Source organism: Crinia signifera, chromosome 4 (genome assembly GCF_055691185.1).
Source record: "Crinia signifera chromosome 4, ASM5569118v1, whole genome shotgun sequence".
Classification (NCBI taxonomy): Eukaryota; Metazoa; Chordata; class Amphibia; order Anura; family Myobatrachidae; genus Crinia; species Crinia signifera.
In genome coordinates, this window is record NC_139220.1 from 184,375,496 (window position 1) to 184,395,092 (window position 19,597).

The 19,597-nt window shown below is 39.7% G+C and overlaps 1 protein-coding gene across 2 annotated transcripts in view; it reads right to left on the minus strand.

Moving 5' to 3' along the window:
* Positions 1-374: 374 nt before the first annotated feature.
* The window catches only part of TMEM266 (transmembrane protein 266), a 40,222-nt gene continuing 20,999 nt past the window's right edge, over positions 375-19,597 (minus strand). For both annotated transcript variants that reach the window (XM_083183163.1, XM_083183162.1), the window contains exons 5-10: positions 14,999-15,055; positions 12,499-12,637; positions 10,917-11,032; positions 8,255-8,432; positions 4,398-4,460; positions 375-1,871 (exon numbers count right to left, since the gene is read on the minus strand). In XM_083183163.1, the coding sequence (XP_083039289.1) occupies positions 1,339-1,871; positions 4,398-4,460; positions 8,255-8,432; positions 10,917-11,032; positions 12,499-12,637; positions 14,999-15,055 (1,086 nt within the window). In that variant the 3' untranslated portion in view covers positions 375-1,338. The remainder of the gene's footprint in view (positions 1,872-4,397; positions 4,461-8,254; positions 8,433-10,916; positions 11,033-12,498; positions 12,638-14,998; positions 15,056-19,597) is intronic.

Genomic DNA, 19,597 nt, shown 5'->3' on the forward strand with positions numbered 1-19,597 from the left:
CGGGTAGGCCACAACCTACAGAAACGCTCCCAGCTCCGCTGACCTGGCCTGTAAGCAGTAGGAGGAGAAGCAAAGGGGTGATGGATGTGAGGTCCCACCTGCATTGCAACATGGTTTTGTCCATTTGCTTAAAAATGTGATTTGTGATCAGGTCTAAATAACCCTATGGTTCCCTCTATCTGTAACACAAACTGTAGTAGTGATAACTACAAGTCTATGGTCCCTCTTTCATCTGCACCAGTCTTCTATTTTAGGCACAATTATTTGAAAGCTTCCACAACCAGGCAGCACACTAGTGTATCCAGGATAGCCTGCCTGCCAACCATCAGCTCCTGCTGGCGAAATTCTATGGAGTTTATTTTTCTGCAGTGCAGTGCAGTGCAGGGGTTTACAAACTGCTAATAAAAACTTAGCACTGCAACAAGAAAAGAAAAGGAATAGTATCAGTGTGTATGTTTGTTTGTACACCCGTCTATTAACTTAGAAATGAATTAACTCATTTCAAGGGTACAGAGTATTTAAGCGATACTGTATTCTTTATTGGGGATAGATTTCCTAAGTGGTGGCTTTTAAAGCCATCTTTTGTTTGCAGTTCTGGTCATTTACAAGGGCAATAATTCTAAATGTAAAAACACTCATGCATTTAATATTATTGCCTTTATAAAGTCTTCATCCAGATCTGTCGCCAAGTGTTGGCTTTCCAAATAAATTTAGTTTGTGAGTTTATCTAATAGTTCCGCTCAGTGGATAGTTATACAAGTAAACACATGATTATACACACATTATATAGATATATCTAGATCTTTATACACATACACATTCTTGTATGGGTTATTTTATTACTTGCATTTTTCAAGTAATGCCAAAATGTCATTGTGCATTCAAAAATATTGCAGTATTTGTACAAAATCTGTAGTTATGAGTAAAGGAAACATACAGTACGAAAGCAATACTATTGTAGTAATGCAGAAATACCGGTTCATCTGATAATTATATGCAGGGTACCATTAATCCAAACTTCATTATACATAAATGCATGCATTTAATTGATCAGTCTTGAAAACTATAGTGTAAGGTCCAGCAGAATAGGGATTTTGGAACTGGTTCATCTCCTGAGAATAAAGAACATAGGCTTCTAATGAAAGGGAATCCTTTTTGGCTTTGTTTCAATATCACAGTGGTTGAAGTACCATTCTACTTTAGGTAAACTCTGGAGGAGATGCTTTTGTTTTTAGGTCTGAACAATGTTATTCGTATAGACCTGTAGAAATGTGAATTTAGAGACATCTACTGATATGTGTTCGCTGATAAAGTGCAGTAGACTTCTAAATATCGGATTTATTTTAACTCTGTATCTATCTGTTTATTCTCTAGAAGAGGGAGATTGAGCGGAATCACTGACCTGTCATGGAACATTCCAAAACCCTCACAGTTCACCCTATTATAAAGGTTTAGTTTGTGTCTGGGACTACCTGTATGTAAACCACCTGGATTATTCAAGTGCAAACTGGCTGGATCCAGCCCTTTCTGAATAAAAGATGCATCATCTGAAAATGATGATAACAGTTCTTGTACCACTGCTTTATTCACAGTGTTTCTTATAGTCTGGGCCAAAGGACAGTAGTCTGTAGATTCATCCCTGGTGCTGTAGTCTGTGGAGGAGCAGAAGACCTGGCTGCTGATACTCTGTGCTAGAGTTTCCGAGCTCTCTGGTGATCTGGACACACTCACTGAGGTCATACTGCTGGAGCTGCTGGTCTGCTCAGGGTTTAGTGGAACTTCGGCTGAGTATAGGTCAGATGATATGTTAGGGTGGTGGTGGATATCAATAGCCGTTGTGGTGATGATGCAGGTCCCAGGGACTCCACTTTCTGTAGGCAAGAAATGGGATGAAGTCCGAAACATTCATTAAACATCATCCTCCAACATGGAAATACCGTCAGCATCCATAAAGAATATAGCTGCCCCTCCCTTGAGATATTTCAATATAAGTGAACTGATTAGACAGAGTTCAGTTCCAGGGCTGTACTCAGGAGCCTGCGCCATATATACACTGCATGTAATGCTAATGCTATTTATCCCCAACAGATCACATAATAGGCATCCTTCTACTTAGCAGAATTATCTAGTTACATTTTGTGTTACATTTCCAGTGTTTTACTTAAGAGAAAGGGAAGGTCCCAGTCTCTCAAGAGCCCCGGTGCTAATAGATAAAAGGGTTTGCAGATATAAAATATTTTCACATAAAAGAAGGCCCTGAATGGCTGCTGCAAGAGTAAGAAGTCTGCCGGACTTCTAATGGAAGAAAAATAATTTTCTTCACACAATTTTATGTAAGGGATACACACTGCGCTGTCATTCAGGATAGTAGTTTCTATAGGTAAATATAATAATATTATATTAATAATATATAAAACGCCAAGCACAATGAAGGAGGACACGCTGTGATTAAATCTAAAAATAAAAAGATTTTATATAGACACAAATGATAAGTTAAAGATCAAGGTGGGTAATAAACAGAAATTGGAGTATAATTAACACATATACATAAAATATATAGCACTATAAATCTGGACCAGTGAACACTGTAGGTTAAAAGGCAGACTTGACACAATTCCTTTGTCGAAATTTGCTGGCGTCCCAGCTGGAATAATAATGCGGTATCAATAGATGATAATGATCCCCTCAGAGAAAAGCCGATAGGTGTACACACGGTTAAAAAGCCTTATAGCAGCAGGTAGATTAGTAAGCCAAAGTAGACCTGGGTTAGCGAGTAGGCTGACACGCACAAAAGTTCATGTAGGTATTGGCATAAATAACAGATAGCTGATGCCTGCGTGTTAGTGTAAGCAGGTAGACACAGTTAGTGATAAGCCCAAGCTGCAGGAGTCCCGGTTAAGCGCTCATAGTTGCGGGTATATTAACACTCACTGAGTTTGAGGATTGGAGAGGCACCTCTGTGGGCTGTTTGGAGACCGTGTGCTGGAGGGTATGCACACTGACAGCGGCTTCCCGTGTGGTGATGAGCGCCAAACTGCACGCTGATGGTAGCGGCGGACGTCCAGTCAGATGTAGAAACGGCAAAGATCTCTGGGGGTATGGGCGGAAGTCTGTAGCAAGTCTGTTTATTACCCACCTTGATCTTTAACTTATCATTTGTGTCCATATAAAATCTTTTTATTTTTATATTTAATCACAGCATGTCCTCCTTCATTGTGCTTGGCGTGTTATATATTATTATATTTACCTATAGAAACTACTATCCTGAATGACAGCGCAGTGTGTATCCCTTACATTTCCAGTGTTGCAGTAATTGCTTAAAATAAAACGGTTTAGGCAAAAAACCAGGACAACATATTTTCTGCAATGGTATACTTAGAAAGGATTTTCACAAATACTTTGAGGAGGATTAGCACTGGCTTGGTAGTGTTAAGACAGAATCAAATGAAAAACATCGACATCATAAGCGGAGTGAATGGTTGTTGGTGCTCCCAAAATATACAGTATGGGTAACTGTAAATAGATGATTGCGGAGAAGCAAAGAGAGTAAACAAAATAGCCTTTTGGGGCATCCTTTTACATATATGGTTAAAATATGCCAAAAATGAACACATAACTTTTATTTAGATCACTTAGACTGGCGAGAAGAAGGAAATAGAGAATAGTACTTTTTTATACACATGAAAAAGCTACAATAGCTACCGGTGCCTAAAACATACAATGATTGCTACCAATACCTTTCTAAGCATATTACGTTATTATTCACGCACAGAACACGTTACAACTGCCCCATTCCAATAGCAATGATTTAGGGCCATCAGTTGTTAGATTGTTTTATTTGCCGCTGTACAATGTATATACACATTATCCCCAACATTGGTGTATGCCAATTTAGCATTACTAGCAGAAACTATTGTTATTGGGTAGAAAAACATCTTACCTAATTTCTATCAATTTTAGTAGGATAGTTTTCACGTATATACACACACATACATACATACATACATACATACATACATATACACATACACACACACACACATATATATATATACACATACACACATATTCTATTGAAGTGTATTTACTTTTTTGACAATTTTAAGTGATATAAATAAGTTATGTATTAATATTTGCCATATTACAACCACTTATGTAATAGGTTGCCCGAAAACTATTTTGGTCTTTCTTTGCTTCTAAAAAATAAAAAAAAAATAAAAAGAAGAAAGGAATGAAATGCTTAAAGAGTACTCAAGCCAGGTTTACAATTACGAATGAAATAATAGTCATCTATGGAAACTATTGACAAAAGTGTTGACTATTGCATTAATGCACATGTTCACATGTTGGGATAAGAGAGTTTATGGCATGCAGACACATACACAATATACACTTACCACTGCTGGGCTCATTATAATACTGTGTAATATAATTGTTCATGTCATCTTTCATAATTACTTCTGCAAAACAAATTGCAACATGTCACGTATGGAAACTTGTGAGCAATTCATTGGCAAATAATGAATCTGCAATTTATGAGGAAATTATTTTATTAAATCTTATGTAAGAATTTAAGCAATAACCTACATTTCATAAGACATGGGAACATACAGATTGTATAAATCACAGCCAATGTAACAGAGAAGAGTGATGCCAATAACCCAGTAAAAGTATTCATGTATTCTGGAAACACAAATTGTAACTACATCAGAAAACAATACACACAATAACACAATTGTTCTCATTAATGAATGTCTCCCTACTGGTCCCTTACACTTCTCCGTTATATTACAGCAAGGTCCCCGTCCTGTCTGGACTTTTTCCAACTGCCAATAATAATGCAATGACCCTTATAAATGATATATTCGTAGCCTAGCGAGCAAGTTGCCGCTTCATAGCATGTGGCCAAACGGAAGAGAAATCCTTCAATGGTCACTAACCACTGAATGATTTCTCCACTGTTCGCAAAGAAAACTCAGCCTGGACTGACATTTTTAAAGTGTCCGCAACCCGACGAATTCAGGATAGGCACTGACATCATGTGACATCAGCCATCCACCCCAAGCAGGCATTTGCATGCCTGCGATTGCAGGGGTACGACCAGCAATTCTATGCACAAGCCCATGCTTCCACCCCATGCCCGCCCATACTGGAGCGAACGCCTCAGCCTCACACCGGGCAAACATCGGCCTGGGGACTTAATTCAGCCCACTACGAGCGTGACTGAATCAACTCCTATGCGTGGTCTTCTTGGACCCTGAGCCAGGTTTGTTCACCTATGCTTCTGTAACAATGGTCAAATAAAGCTGCCGGTAGAATGTAGAAAAAATGCTCTCTTTCGGTTTATTGATCAATGCGGTCCCTGGGCTGACAATGTCTAGGCCAACCACTACTGGTCGACAGTGACTATGTCAGCACCTAAGAATAGTTGACATACCCTAGGTCAACACTGACAGAAGGTCGACGTGTACATGGTTGTGGGGAATAATGTGAAGTAAGCATTACAGTATGGGACAATGTGTAATGGGCATTACCGCGTGGGGCATAATGTGTAAGATTCCTTATGGTGTGTGGCATAATGTGGCCATTCCCCTATTGTCATGTAAACACTCATCTAGTTTCATATGACCACACCCCCTCATGACACATGACCATACGCACTTATAGTACCACTAAGAAATAATTTCTACTTGCGCCACTGATCTTCTTTGTACGGATGACACAGTAAGCATGGAGTGAAACTTTAAAGGCTACAAATGCAAAGTATTTCAGACTTATCTATGGACTATTGGCAACCTTCACTGTTATGTGCAGCCCTCCTGGTCAGAGCACATTCTTTTCTTTGGTCATCTACCTAGTAATATGGATGTCTCCCATTATATGCTGCAGTTCAGCCTATGATTGGCTACTGATGATTCTCACCAGCACAACTATTCAGTCATGCACTTGCTCTGATAAAATAGTATTTAATGAATCACACCCATTATGAGACATTGAATCACCTCCAAGGCCATAGAACTCATGTTGCCTCCCAATGACCTGGTACATAATGTTATTGATATGCACTTTGCATGTGTGTGGCTCACTGCAATATATTCGTAAACCATGCTTGTATAGGATGGCAAAATAAATTCATGGGTGTGCCACGATTACAGCCCAATCTATTACCTGACAGTCTGCCACTTTAAATTTTTCCTTGATCCAACAAGTGACAAGTCACTACTCCTTCCAAGAATTTCTGTGTCAGAAATTGTGTTGGTCAAAATCATCAACTGCGCTTGTGGTTTATCAGCTTTAAGTGTCTCAATGCTTCAAGAGTTGGGTACTGGTAATAGAGTGTTACCCACAGCGTGTGTGGTTTATCGGCTGTAAAAGCTGTAATGTTTCAGGAATGTTCCCATTTCCCAGAGAGCTGTATATCCCACAGTCCTCTGGGAACGTGAGTGGCTCTCTACAGCACTCTGTGGCTAACAGGTGAAACAAACAGATGTTTTCCGTTCAACATTTTCTCCACTTTATATGACCCACACCGCCGCTCCTGACTTCTCTGCATCCTGAAGACAATCAAAGTTGACAATGAGATGGAACGAGTCTGCTCTCCTAGTCTGAGCCGAGGTTTAAAAGCTTTTTTGGCTGTGTTGAGGTTGAATAGCCTGCAGTCAAGGGAGAGCTGCGAGCTAATGTGAGAGTTTAGAATGAGCATGAGTATAGCTGTGGGCTGTTCGGCTATAAGAACCATGCACAGCAGCAAGCTATCTGATGTTCAGTCTTTCCATTGTTCTCATCTATAATTCATAGTCGCTGCCACATGACCACACAGTGCATGCAATGCATTCCCCTACCCTTTCAGCACCACAGCAGGGCAATGACAATCAGTGACCTGTGGCTGATCAACACGTTTTGCTTTGAACTTTATATGAATTAAAGGCATTATTATAATAAAAACTAAAATTAAATATTGTGTGTGTCACACACTTCTAAAATAATACATAAAAGCAATGAAACAATGTCTGCCTTATATCTGGGATAGAAATACTTTAGCTCTGTAAATGCTCTGTATGTGGCTATAGCAGTCTGTTTCACTAAATAAAAGGAAATGGGTTAGAAATTAGGAAAAATAATTATTTCAAAAGTAATATGTTAAGACAATAAGAAGTACTTTTTCAATTTATCAATGCTGAAGCAAGAGGACAAATGGTTTTTGGAAGACACTAACTGACCGGTACCCTTTTTCCGGAAACTGGCTACGTTTTGCACAGTATGAATGTGACTGATGAGATTTTCATTGATTTAGGTTGGTAATTCTGATGGCCATGCAGGACTTCGCTTGATCACCCAGTGAATCAGTTGTTCAACAAAAGGCTGTATGATAGGCCATGTGAGGTCCAGTCCATCATGGGAGACCAAGTTGGTCAGAGGTTACAGGGGCTGTTTTCATACAATGAAAGTATATTTACTAAGTGGTAGTGCCACCCAGACAATCTGTTAGCCAAGCAGGTTTCCTGTTATGCCAGTGCAATATTGGAGGATCCAGTTATAACAGGACAACCACAAAACAATGAATGTTACATTAATAGTTAAATGGTAATTAGAGCAGGATGGTCTTATACAGTATGTCAATTTTTGGATCGTCAATCCGGCTTTAATTACCATTTAACTATTAATGTAACATTCATTGTTGTGAATTGTACAATTAGAATTAGCGCTGCTTCCACGCATCTTTCATTTACATTGTATTACCCAGGGGTGCCTGACTATACACCCCACCTAAGCAGCAGCTCATTAGAGAAGCCACTCTTTCATGCGCCTGAATACACCATTTGCTAAATTTGTTCCGTCTTTCCCTCCATAACCTCAGGACCTTACACAGTTCACTGTTTCCAGGTCACCCAGCAGGTGCACTCATTAATCAGACGCGTTGAAGCTAAATATTTCAATTGCAATTCTGTAAGGAGATCTCCAAAAATGCACTGTGTGGGGTCTTGAGGACCAAGTTTGAGAACCTGCGATCTAAAGTATAGTAGCTTGCAGCTTTAATTCAATGCATTTAGATTGCAAACCTCACGACAGCACTTTTCCAGCTTTCTACAAACACAACCCACTTTTCTGCTGATCTGTGCAGAGCATGTTATCACCCACAATGAAACAAATTTTGTGAAATGATGGTGATTGTAAATTTGGAGTATGTATTTAGTTGTACATTATGTGTTTATTACACAGCTTTTGTGAACAAAACCGTAACCTGTGTACTCACCATGTGAGAGCTCGGTGATGTTTTCTGTCGCCTCCTCATCAGAATCTCGGTTTGCCATTACCTTGAACCGGTCATTTTTATTCTGTAGGACATGTGGGAGTTTTAAGGCTCGTTCTCGCTCTGCAACCAAATCCAAATCTTGCTGTGCAAGGTGAGCTCTCAACTGCCTGATTTCAAACTGAGAAATAACAGCGATATCAACTTTAGGTTCAATGAACACTGATGCAACACCTTATGAAGAGCTTCCAAATATGAAGTCAAATGACAAGGCTTCAGGATTTCTTAGTTTTGTAGGGAATGAAAGCAAAATTACCTCTTTATATGAATCTACATATCCAGGAGTGTTTTGTACACCACAGGAAAGCAGTGAAAGTACAGTAATACGACTTGTGAGAACACTTCATAAAAACAGTAACTGGAGATTTAATGGCCACATTTGATTAACAAATCAAATGACTGCCATCTAGTGTTAGAAAAAAAAGATGACATCAAATTACTTTTGGTCTCATCCACAATGAAGGATTGTGTACAACAAAGCCATAACCTTAAAACATGTGATACCAGCATAGGTTATCAAGTGTATATCTATTAAATAATAAAGCAATTATACTTCATGTACATTAGAAGAGGAAACAAAAGTCAGGTAGGAAGTCCAATTAATGTACGGTCAACCGCTCACTCTGGGTCAGATGCACTAAGCTTCAAAAGTGATAAAATGGAGAGTGATAAAAAGTCAGCCAATCAGCTCCTAGCTGCCATGTCACGGTGTTTGAAAAATGTCAGGCAGGAGCTGATTGGTTGGTTGTTCATCACTCTCCATTTGATCACTTTTGAAGCATAGTGCATCTGGCCCTCTGAAACATGTACACCAAACCCAGCATTGGAGTTTGTGGAAAAAAAAATATACCATCCATTCAAATGCGACAGAAGATAGACATGATAATTTAACTGATCATAACCATTCTAATTACGTGTATGAAATGTTGGAAAATGCTTTAAAATATTAACCAATCACAATACTGTATTCATTGAATGGCAGAATACTACGGCCTAATATGTATTACTTCTACTACCTGATCAGTACCTCTTATAAAAGGAGACACTTGTTGCCAATCTTATGAGTAAAATGTATAGAAGGGATACAACACAGCATATCCAGAACACAGGCCATTTGATCCCATATAATCATTAATGAGGGCTCAGGTATATAGAATAAGCTGCACACTTTTTGACAGCGTGCTGGGCAACTAAATTTAACACAGGGTAGTTCTAAAGAGCTTCTAACTTAATGCTCTGGTGCTGGTCGATCTGCATCTCCTCATATGTGCAAGACAGATTAGACCAAAATGGGCGATAACGCCTCTTAAGGGGCACTGAAACAATCCAGGGGATGGTGATTGATTTGTATGCAACTGTGGGGAATTCAAGATAAAGGGGAGAGTACTAGGTCTTGCAGTGAGATCAGATGTGCTGCCTGTGGGAAACTTCCTCATCTGCTCTCTCACACTGTATGGTGCAGGGGGTACTAGCACGCACAGGCACACCATAATATCGGCACGCACTGCTGTGGTGCCGCACCGTTCTACTCCACTACTCCCTCTATTGCAGGGTTGGGTTTTGGTCAAGACGTATCGACAACCTGGGCTGGCAGCATATTGAGCCACCTTAGAGTGCCGTCATGCAGCTGCACAGTGCGGCTAATCCAAGGGTTGTACTCCACACTGCTTTCTGAAGAATAAGGGTTATCAATGCAATGCCGCCATTGGATAGGAACCAGGAATTGGAGCTACCAAGAAGGAGGTATATACTATGTGACTATGGTTGATGTACAAAAAAAAAAAAAAAGTTTTAAAGTTGGAATTGCTTTACCAAGTTGTTGGGCATAGGTAGAATAATATAGATAAATAAGACAATAAAATTGGTCACTGCATCTTTCTGTTTGTTCGATTAAAAATAAAAGTCAGAATTCCAGAGGGGGTGCAGAGTCATTTTTTTCCTGAAAAGAAGGCGGTAGCCTAAATAAGTTTGGGAATCTAGACAGGGTTTAGACAGAACTTTATCTCAAATGTTTAAGAAGCTAGGGCAGTGGTAGCCAACCCTAGCCCTCGAGAGCTACCAACAGTTCACATTTCCAGACAACCTAGCTGCTGCACAGCTGCACTCATTAATCACCGACACATTTTAAAAGATCCACAGATGGAGCTAATTAGCTCATTTGTGATTCTGTGAGGAGACCTGCAAAACATGCACTGTTGGTAGCTCTCGAGGACTAGGGTTGGCTACCCCAGAACTAGGGTAATCCAAAGTACTTTCTAGCGCTGGATTTATAAAGCAAGAGGTATACAGGACTGGTATTTCAGGTTGCCTACCTCTGAGGCAGATCAAACCTACATTTTAGCCAAGTGACCATGAAGGCTCATTTGTTTGTAAACTTGAAATACATATTCTCTGTACTATTTTAACAATAAATAGGATTGCTGCTTTCCAAATTGCACATTTAGTGGTTTGTAAAAAGAGCACATTTAAACGAATAATTTAATGCAACAAAACCAGACACTCTTATAGATACATTTGTCATGTTGAGCTTTGTCAGGTTACTCTGTGCACACTTCCATATTACTGTAATGTAGTATTTCTGATATAACAAAGACACGCTACTGACTGCTTGCTCTTGGCACATCTGCGTCAGCCTTTCCAATTGCTCCTCCTGGATCAGTTTGGCTTTCTCATATTGCTGCACCACAATATCCATCTCCACTTTTACAGGTAAGACATAGGCTGCAGGGACAGGAGAGAGCAGGTGAACAGCTTTACTCAACTAGTAAGAGTATATACACACAGATCTGTCTACTATATGCTTGTATAAGATTTGCATACACAATTTGTATTAAAACCATTATTTGGACTTTCTATTGGGGTCCCTTACAACACAGGTTTGTAGGTAGTCTGTATAATGTGATAACCTAAATCTCTGCAGGGCATAGTGTTCAGAAACTGTCTATTCGCTGCATGCTTTTTATTTCTTGGCACATGGACAGATGGGTAGGTGACAAACTGCAGTTTGCAATGCACTATAACACGTATGTTTCTGCTATGAGAAAATAGGTGACAGAGTGAAGCGATGCTGACATTTCAACAGACAGCTGGGGGGAAAAATAAGTCGGTACTTGTTTCCTAGCACGGCGCCCCCGATTTTGATCGTATATAAATCGAAACGCATGCAATACATAGTGTGGCGAGCGCAGCGAGCCCGAAGCGTGGCGAGCATAGCGAGCCCCGCAAGGGGACACGGATTACTTTACATGTATTCAGCGTCCGCTCGCCACTCTTTGGGCTCGTATTCCGCATCGGCTCGCCACACTATCTAAAATCAACTCCACGCCGACGTGGATAGTGGGGGTATGAAAAGGTCGGAGGACGCGTATCGCCGCCGCTCGCCACGCTTCGGGTTGGCGTTGATAGTGGGGGTGCAATTAACATAGTAAGCACACATCAGGGTGCTTGTACAATTAAAAATCACATTGCATGCCATTTGCTAGCATACAATGCTATGCGATATTTCATTGTACAAGCACACCTGTTAATTTACCGGGAATATCGCAACAAGTACCAAAAAGTCATGCTATTTAAGCAAGTGCCACCCATAGGTAAATAAACATTTCCAGGTTTATAAACGCTGAAATGATCAGTATTTTATACCTACATTAGTTATTTTATCAACAGAATTACAGAAATAGAAAAACAAATGACAAATACCCTTAGTGTTTACAACCTTCAGTACAGATGTCCTTCAGAATAGGAATCCTATCCATGCTAAGCCATCACAAATCGCTGCACAGAACTACACACTTATGTTCACATGTATTCATGCATAGGATACTGGAACTACAGTACTAGGAATACAATCTCAGTAAAAAGGAAAGTAGTCAACCCATGAAGGACATATGCTTAACAAATGGAAATAGGAAGTATGAAGGTAAAAAAGGAACAAGAAAATGGTGCTGTATTAAAGGAAGGAGGGGAAAAATAGATTATAACATGATACGAGGAAGAAAATTAGTCTTTGTAATAGTAAAGTAAACAGAGAATGGAGAATAGTAACATGCAAAGTTAAGAAGGGTAAATTAAGTGGTGGTTGGATTTTATTTTAAGCATATTATATATGTGTTCAAAACATTCCAGAGACCAGATCACCCCTCAAAAGTATACATTATTATACAGAATGGTAGGTGAACCTCACTTACCATCAATAATTCTCTTCACTCTCCATATCCGCAGGGAAATGAAGAGACTGATGGCGTCCCATGGACTACTTGGTCCATTGGCCACAGTAGAAGCCACCATGGGAGCTAGTGACAATATAATGACAGCTCCATCCAGTACCTGACAGACACATAAAAAAAAATACAGCAGCCATAAGCGAAATAGACATGCAATAAGAAAAGTGATATTTATAGGGATAAAAGGTTCCCCTTAAGCTGGCTACAAATGATACTGTGAACTGGTTCTGCTGTGTTTTTCTGGGTTTAATTCCCAGTCAAGGAGGTGTTTTTTCCTTTCAATGTCCTTTTCAGGGGTTTAAATTCCTGCTCTGAATGGACTTATGTGTGTATGATTGTCAGCACTTCATGACATCTTTTATGGATGTTGTTGTGTGGTTACATGCACTATTTTAGTTAAGTGGCTTCTGGGTATATAGGTATCCGCAATTTGAATCCCAGACTTAATTTGCGCAGTCTCTATTTCTGCGTGCCACTTATGGGTTAATTGATGGCTATCTTGGCTCTCTCTCACAGAGCTACTTATCGTGCTAGAAAGGTGTTTTAGCAATTTTTATTCCCATATCATACATGGACCACCTCACATTATGTTATCCGATACTAGGATTAATAAATACCAGATAGTTTATTATTTACTGGTTTCCTAGTATCCCTTATTCATTGTATGCCTGGGTGGCTATTACCATCTCGTGATGTTTTTGAGAAAGTGCACTCTATTTGGGATGGATCCTGTTTTTTGCTCTATATCCAATATAATATTTGGGAATTGTATCCGTTATTTGGATATATAGCAACTGATCACACCCAATATAGTTGGTTACCCTTATACTATATTACTGGCTTTGATATTCAAAATTTCGATCCTTTTTTTATAAGCATTGAGGTATTGCCCATATCGGGTCAGCCAGAACAGGGTTAATAAATGATGACAGGTTGTCCGGGCTTAATAATATCAGATACTGACAGGTTTCAGAAGATATTGTAACTGAAACTAATAGTATCTAGTGCTGACAGATTTCAAATGATATTATAGCTGACTATCCTGTATATGACTATGTCTCTATAATCAGCATTAAAGTATTGCTGATGATGGTTCAGCTACGGCAGCGTTAATAGGTAGTGCCTGACTGTCCAAATTTAGACAGGTATCGGATGGTATTAAAGCTGACTCCCTTATGCAGGGCTGTGTATCTGAACACTTTCACTAATTATCCCTTTGTAGGGCTTCAAAAACTACACACACATTTCACAGTAACATTGTTTCGTTATTTAGACATTTCAATATGATTGGAAACATTTGTAGCCAGCTAGAGGCTGACACGTGTTTCACAAGCTTAGCTTCCTCAGAGCCACAAGCCGAGTCTCTCCTGCGTGTCATAATTATTGATACACCTCAGCCAATCGTTTGGCTTTTTGAAAGTCATGTGTTTTCTTTCTCCAATGGGCTTCTATTGTGTCTGCCCTTACTGGAGAGGCTGCTTCCGCCCTGTTTCTCGGCGTAGAGAAACGACAATCATACACACAAGTCCATTCAGAGCGGGAATTAAAACCCCTAAAAAGGACATTGAAAGGAAAAAACACCTCCTTGACTGGGAATTAAACCCAGAAAAACACAGCAGAACCAGTTCACAGTATCATCTGTAGCCAGCTTAAGGGGAACCTTTTATCCCTATAAATATCACTTTTCTTTCTTTCGTGCTATTGCACGTCACTAATGTATGTTGCATGTATGTACGTCTAAAGTCTTTTTAAATTCTTTAAAATTTCACAAGTCCCAGAAGGAGATCACCCTGTGAGATTCTATATATTAAAAAATCGACACAGGATGTTGGCCTCTCTTCTTTTTAGTCCTAAATACAAATAAGTTACATTTTATATATAACATTTTTTTTTTGGGGGGGGGGGGGGGGAAATTACCCTCCCCCAACAACTCTCTTCTCTTTTGGTGTGCATCCATAGTGCAATTCTTTCTCTTTCCAGTCCCTATGTTCATTATATTGCCCGGATAGCACCCATCGCCAAAACGCATGTATAAGGTGATTTATGAATTCCCAAAATGTTTTTGGGGATATTTGTCCAATTACAAACATAGTGTGTGCGGACCCTGAACTTCCCTTTCCCCCCATTCCCCCAAACTTAACGGTTTGCAAAATACACCAGATGTCTCTTTTACAAGACATTAATAAAAAAAAAAAAAGGTAGACATTACTCAAATGTAAATCTAAAACTACAACATATAAAATATGTAAACTGGAGTGAAAACAAGTGGTGGCTTTTATCCCTCCACCCACCCCCCCTCCCAACATGTATTTGCTTCAAAACATGTGACAGCTGGATAGCCAATAAGATCCCGTTTTGAGATCCGGGTATTTCTCTAAAAAAAAAAAAAAAAGTACTACAAACATTTGAAGTTTGCAATAGGTTTACATTAAAAAAAAAAAATAGAAAAAAGTGAAATATTTACCTCAACTTTATTTTCAATATAATTCCAAATGCCAAGAATAACGATCCTCAACACGGTCTGATAAAAAAAATAGAAAAAAAAAAAAAAAAACATTTTTCAATTGTGTTCTAAAACACAGCCATATCTATGTTTTTTTTGTAATAACAGAATTTACGCAAACCTGCCAATTTATAATTAACTTTGACAAAAAAGGAGTTTATGTTATAGAACACTTTTAAGAAGAAGACGGGCACTTATTTCAGCAGTATTTTGAATAACTTACAAAAGGAACAAAGAGGAAATCTGTAGTAAAAACCTAGGTGTGAATAAATACCCACCATTAGTGGCATATCAGTAAAATCAGACACTTATGGTGTGTACACACTGTAGATGTGCCTTAAGATCCTATCCACGATCCAATCAGATAGGATCGTGGATAGGATCTTATGGCACATCCGATTTGCATCCAATCTTGACTATATAGTGCAGATCTGCACTATATAGACAAGGCAGCCAAGACTTTCTGGCTTCCGATACGTGAACGCGCATCGGGATCTGCATCAGATTCTGATCCAATGCCGATCCGATGTTGACTATATCGTCAACATCGGAAAGGAAATCGGACCGCGTGTACACACTATTAGACATTTATATATTATATACACATATGAATTACAGAATGATATAGATAGCACTTCCAGACAGTCTACAGGGACTGGAGCACCCAGTGAATTGGTAGAGCTCTGGCTTCACTGTAGGTTAGACACTGTAAAATCAGCGGTCAATGGTCACAATCCAGCAGCAGGCTCTCTGTCACTTGCTGCAGTGGAGGCGGAGCAGTGGCAGTCTTGTCCCCTATTGTAGGTGTTAGCAGGTATCCTGGGTCAAAGCCAATTAACCTTGCAGTCGATGTGTTAGAAGAACATCGGCCATACTTTGATCCTGCTGTGAACCCCACTGGCAATGCTGTACATAAAGGTGCCCTTTTAAGAAATGATGAACAGAGGCAGCGGTCTCTATTTCCTCTTAGTGTTCAGCTCCTGGCATTGAGTTTACATTTGAAGTGCTCCCTGCTAATGTTGTCCCATGGGAAGGAGTTTACTCTCCCTGGAACTGCCAGTGAAGACTAAAATAAGCAGAGAAATTGCTTTCGGAAGTTCCCCTGGGAATTAGAGGTAGAAGCTATCGTTGCCCACTACGGTAAACAGGCCAAACAAGATGAAGACTAACTGAACCAAAAGGGCACAACTAGGGAGATCACTGATGACTGAAACCACTATCTATTGTCTCATTATACCAACATACTGTCTTATCTTGTCACAATGTGGCTTTGTCATGTCAATGTAGGTTGACCTGAAGGAGCCATATCTTAACTTCCCGCAAGCATCGCATTGCACAGTACAAAAAGTATGTGCTGCACATACTTTTTGTACTGCCCGTGGATAGCATCACATGCAAATCACATGCGAAACGCACGCGTGCAATCCGTTGCGATGCAGTGCTATCGCATTGTGTATGGGCACCTTTAGAAATATAGAGTATAATAAAATGTCTAATGATATAAACCAGCTCGATACAAAAAAAATATCTTAAGACGGTACAAGGTGCACCTTGAAGCAATATCCTATTAGCCCCAATGTTTATCTGGCCAATTAAAACAACCGTATATCGCAAGAAATGAACAATGCTCATGATCGAAAAATGGACCTGTGATCAGGCGAAAACACATGGGATTGGAGTCCAAGTCCCTATTATCAAGGGTCCCGGTGGCTGCTTATCAGGGTTCTGCTTCACAAGCCATGAATAGTTACATAGTTACATAGTAGGTAAGGCTGAAAAAAGACTTGCGTCCATCTAGTTCAACCTGGTATAGATATCCATTGCTGATTTGGTAGGTTCTGGTATTTTACAGACAAATTATATTTCTTATTTGTACCCATGGATGTTTTTCTCCAGTAAATGTTTGTCCAACTTTGCCTTGAACGCATTTAAAGAGCCAGCCGTTACCACCTCTCTGGGAAGAGAGTTACAGAGTTTGACTGTTCTGACCGTAAAGAAATTCTTTCTACTAGCTGAATGAAATCTTTTTTCTTCTAATCTATACTCATGCCCTCGCGTCCTAGATTCCTTTCTAGTAGAAAAGAGGGTGCGTGACAGTTCCTTATATTGGCCCTTGATATACCTTGTACACGTTGAGCATGTCCCCCCTTAAACGTCTCTTTTCTAATGTAAATAGTCCCAAATTGCTTAATCTCTCCCCGTAGCTTAAATTCTCCATTCCCCTAATAAGCTTTGTTGCTCGCCTTTGGACTTTTTCTAATTCTATGATGTCCTTTTTATAGTGTGGGGCCTAGAACTGTACTCCGTACTCTAGGTGAGGTCTCACCAATGCTTTATATAGTGGCATAATTACCCTCGAGTCCCTAGTTTCCATTCCCCTCTTAATACATGCCAGAATTTTGTTGGCCTTTTTTGTAGCTACATTACAATGGGCACTACATCCTAGTTTGCTGTCTATTTGGACTCCTAGATCCTTTTCAAGTCTGGAATTACCCAGTTCCTCTCCGCTAAGGTTGTAACTTGCACACTGGTTGTGTCTCCCAAGGTGCATAACCTTACATTTATCTACATTGAACCTCATCTTCCATTTTTTTGCCCACTCATCTAGAATTGCAAGATCATTTTGAAGCATGGTGACATCTTCTGATGATTTGATAATAATAACCTGATAACAGCGGGTATCAGGGAGAAAGGTTCGGCCCGGGCTTTCTTATTAGCCCTGATGCCAGCATCCCATTAGCAGTGGCGAAGCACCATTGCTAATAAGATATCTACTCTGTAGTGTTACCCCACAGATATAAAAAAAGAAATGTAATGAAAAAAGGCAAATAGATATTCATTAAACAATCATGCCAACATATGTTGCGGAGTAAAATGTTCCGGCGCAGCAATGAATCCGCACATATTATTTCCTGTTAGAAATGAGTCTGCACATGAAACAATGTATCTTCATAATGGGGGATAAGTAGCCAAATAAAAAGATAAATAGTTTAGGGTCAATGAATGTGAAGCAGAGCATACATGCTATAATGATTTGGTTGATCCGTTCAATAATGGCGTATTGCCTAAGCTATTGTACAGCGTATGGGGGTATTTAATTGTGTGCAAAGTTTTCTCTGCAAAAAAAACCCAAAAGAAAACCTTGTGCCCATCACACCCAATTTTGGATTACTGCAGGTATGCGTGATTCGGATATCCCATCGGTGGGTTCCCGCCTTCCAGCTTCCCATTTGGGAGGGGGGCTGCTGGGAGGATTGATGGCTGCTGAGAGATGTACAGTAGGTCTCCCAGCTGCTGCCTCACAGTTCCTTCATATGGGAAGAAAGATGGAAAGGTCACCTCCCAGGGGAGAAGTGCTAATATTGTGGCATATACACTGAGATATCTTACAATGTATTGCCACAACAACTGCAAGGCTACTAGCTGCCAGATAAAATGCATGACGGTCTGAAATGCATATTATTTGCATGTGTATGCCCAGCTTTAGTTATACCAATCCTCTTGATTGCAGTTGTTTCTTTTTGCTCTGGGTCATTGACTAGTTTTAACTACAGTATGCACATCAGAATAAGTATCTTCTCTACCTACTGCCTGTATACAACATGAGTTCAGAAAACAGTTTGGGGCATGCTCAGGTAATATCTGCAAATTTTAGGTATCCACTGGATGGTCTAGGCCAGGGTAGATAGTGTATGAGATATTTGCTGTTATCCCCCCAGCATTTTAATCACACCGTTTCTATTAGTGCTGCCATTTGTGACATTTACCAAGGCTGGATATGCATTTTTGCCCATATATGGACTACTTTCTGGCCAATTTACCTATGGATCCCTACCTGGCTATGGGCACATGCATGGTCTGATAATGCGCACACACAGTGAAGTAGGAATTAAAGTTAGGACTTTGCTTTCACACACGCTGCAGGGACAGGAACCTATTGGAGCTACTGTCCAGATTTTTTTTTTTTTTTTTTAATACATTCTGGAGGTACATACTTTCTTATTTTCCACATAAATTATAACTTCAGGTCTAAAACCCAATATGCACATTTGCCATGCCGATGAGAAATGATTGGCATGGAACTAGGAGGTGGCAAACTATTATTTGGCACCATAAGAAATGTGTTGTGCTGAATCTCCTATACCAAAATACAGAATATTCTGAAATAAGAGATTTTTGGAGAATGACAGATCGTGTCACCTTTGTTTTTTCGATGGCTTATTGTACACAAACTTTGTCTAATGCACAAAATATTTTAAAAATGTTCTATAAATTACCTCCAGGCTTTGTCTACAAGGTATATATGAAACAAATGTATAATGTTTCAATGAATCCCTTCCCCAAGAAAACGCACAATGGTAGGCAAATATTTTAAAACAGGGATTTTGTACTTACCGTAAATCCTTTTCTCCGAGTCCACAGGTGTCACTGGAGTTACACTGGGGAATAGAAGGCGACCACAGGGAGCATGGGCACTTTAAAATAATTAATCAGTGTGACCAACTCCTCCCCTTCTACTTCCCCTCCCAGGCAGTCATAAAGATCGTGCCCGAAAGGGAG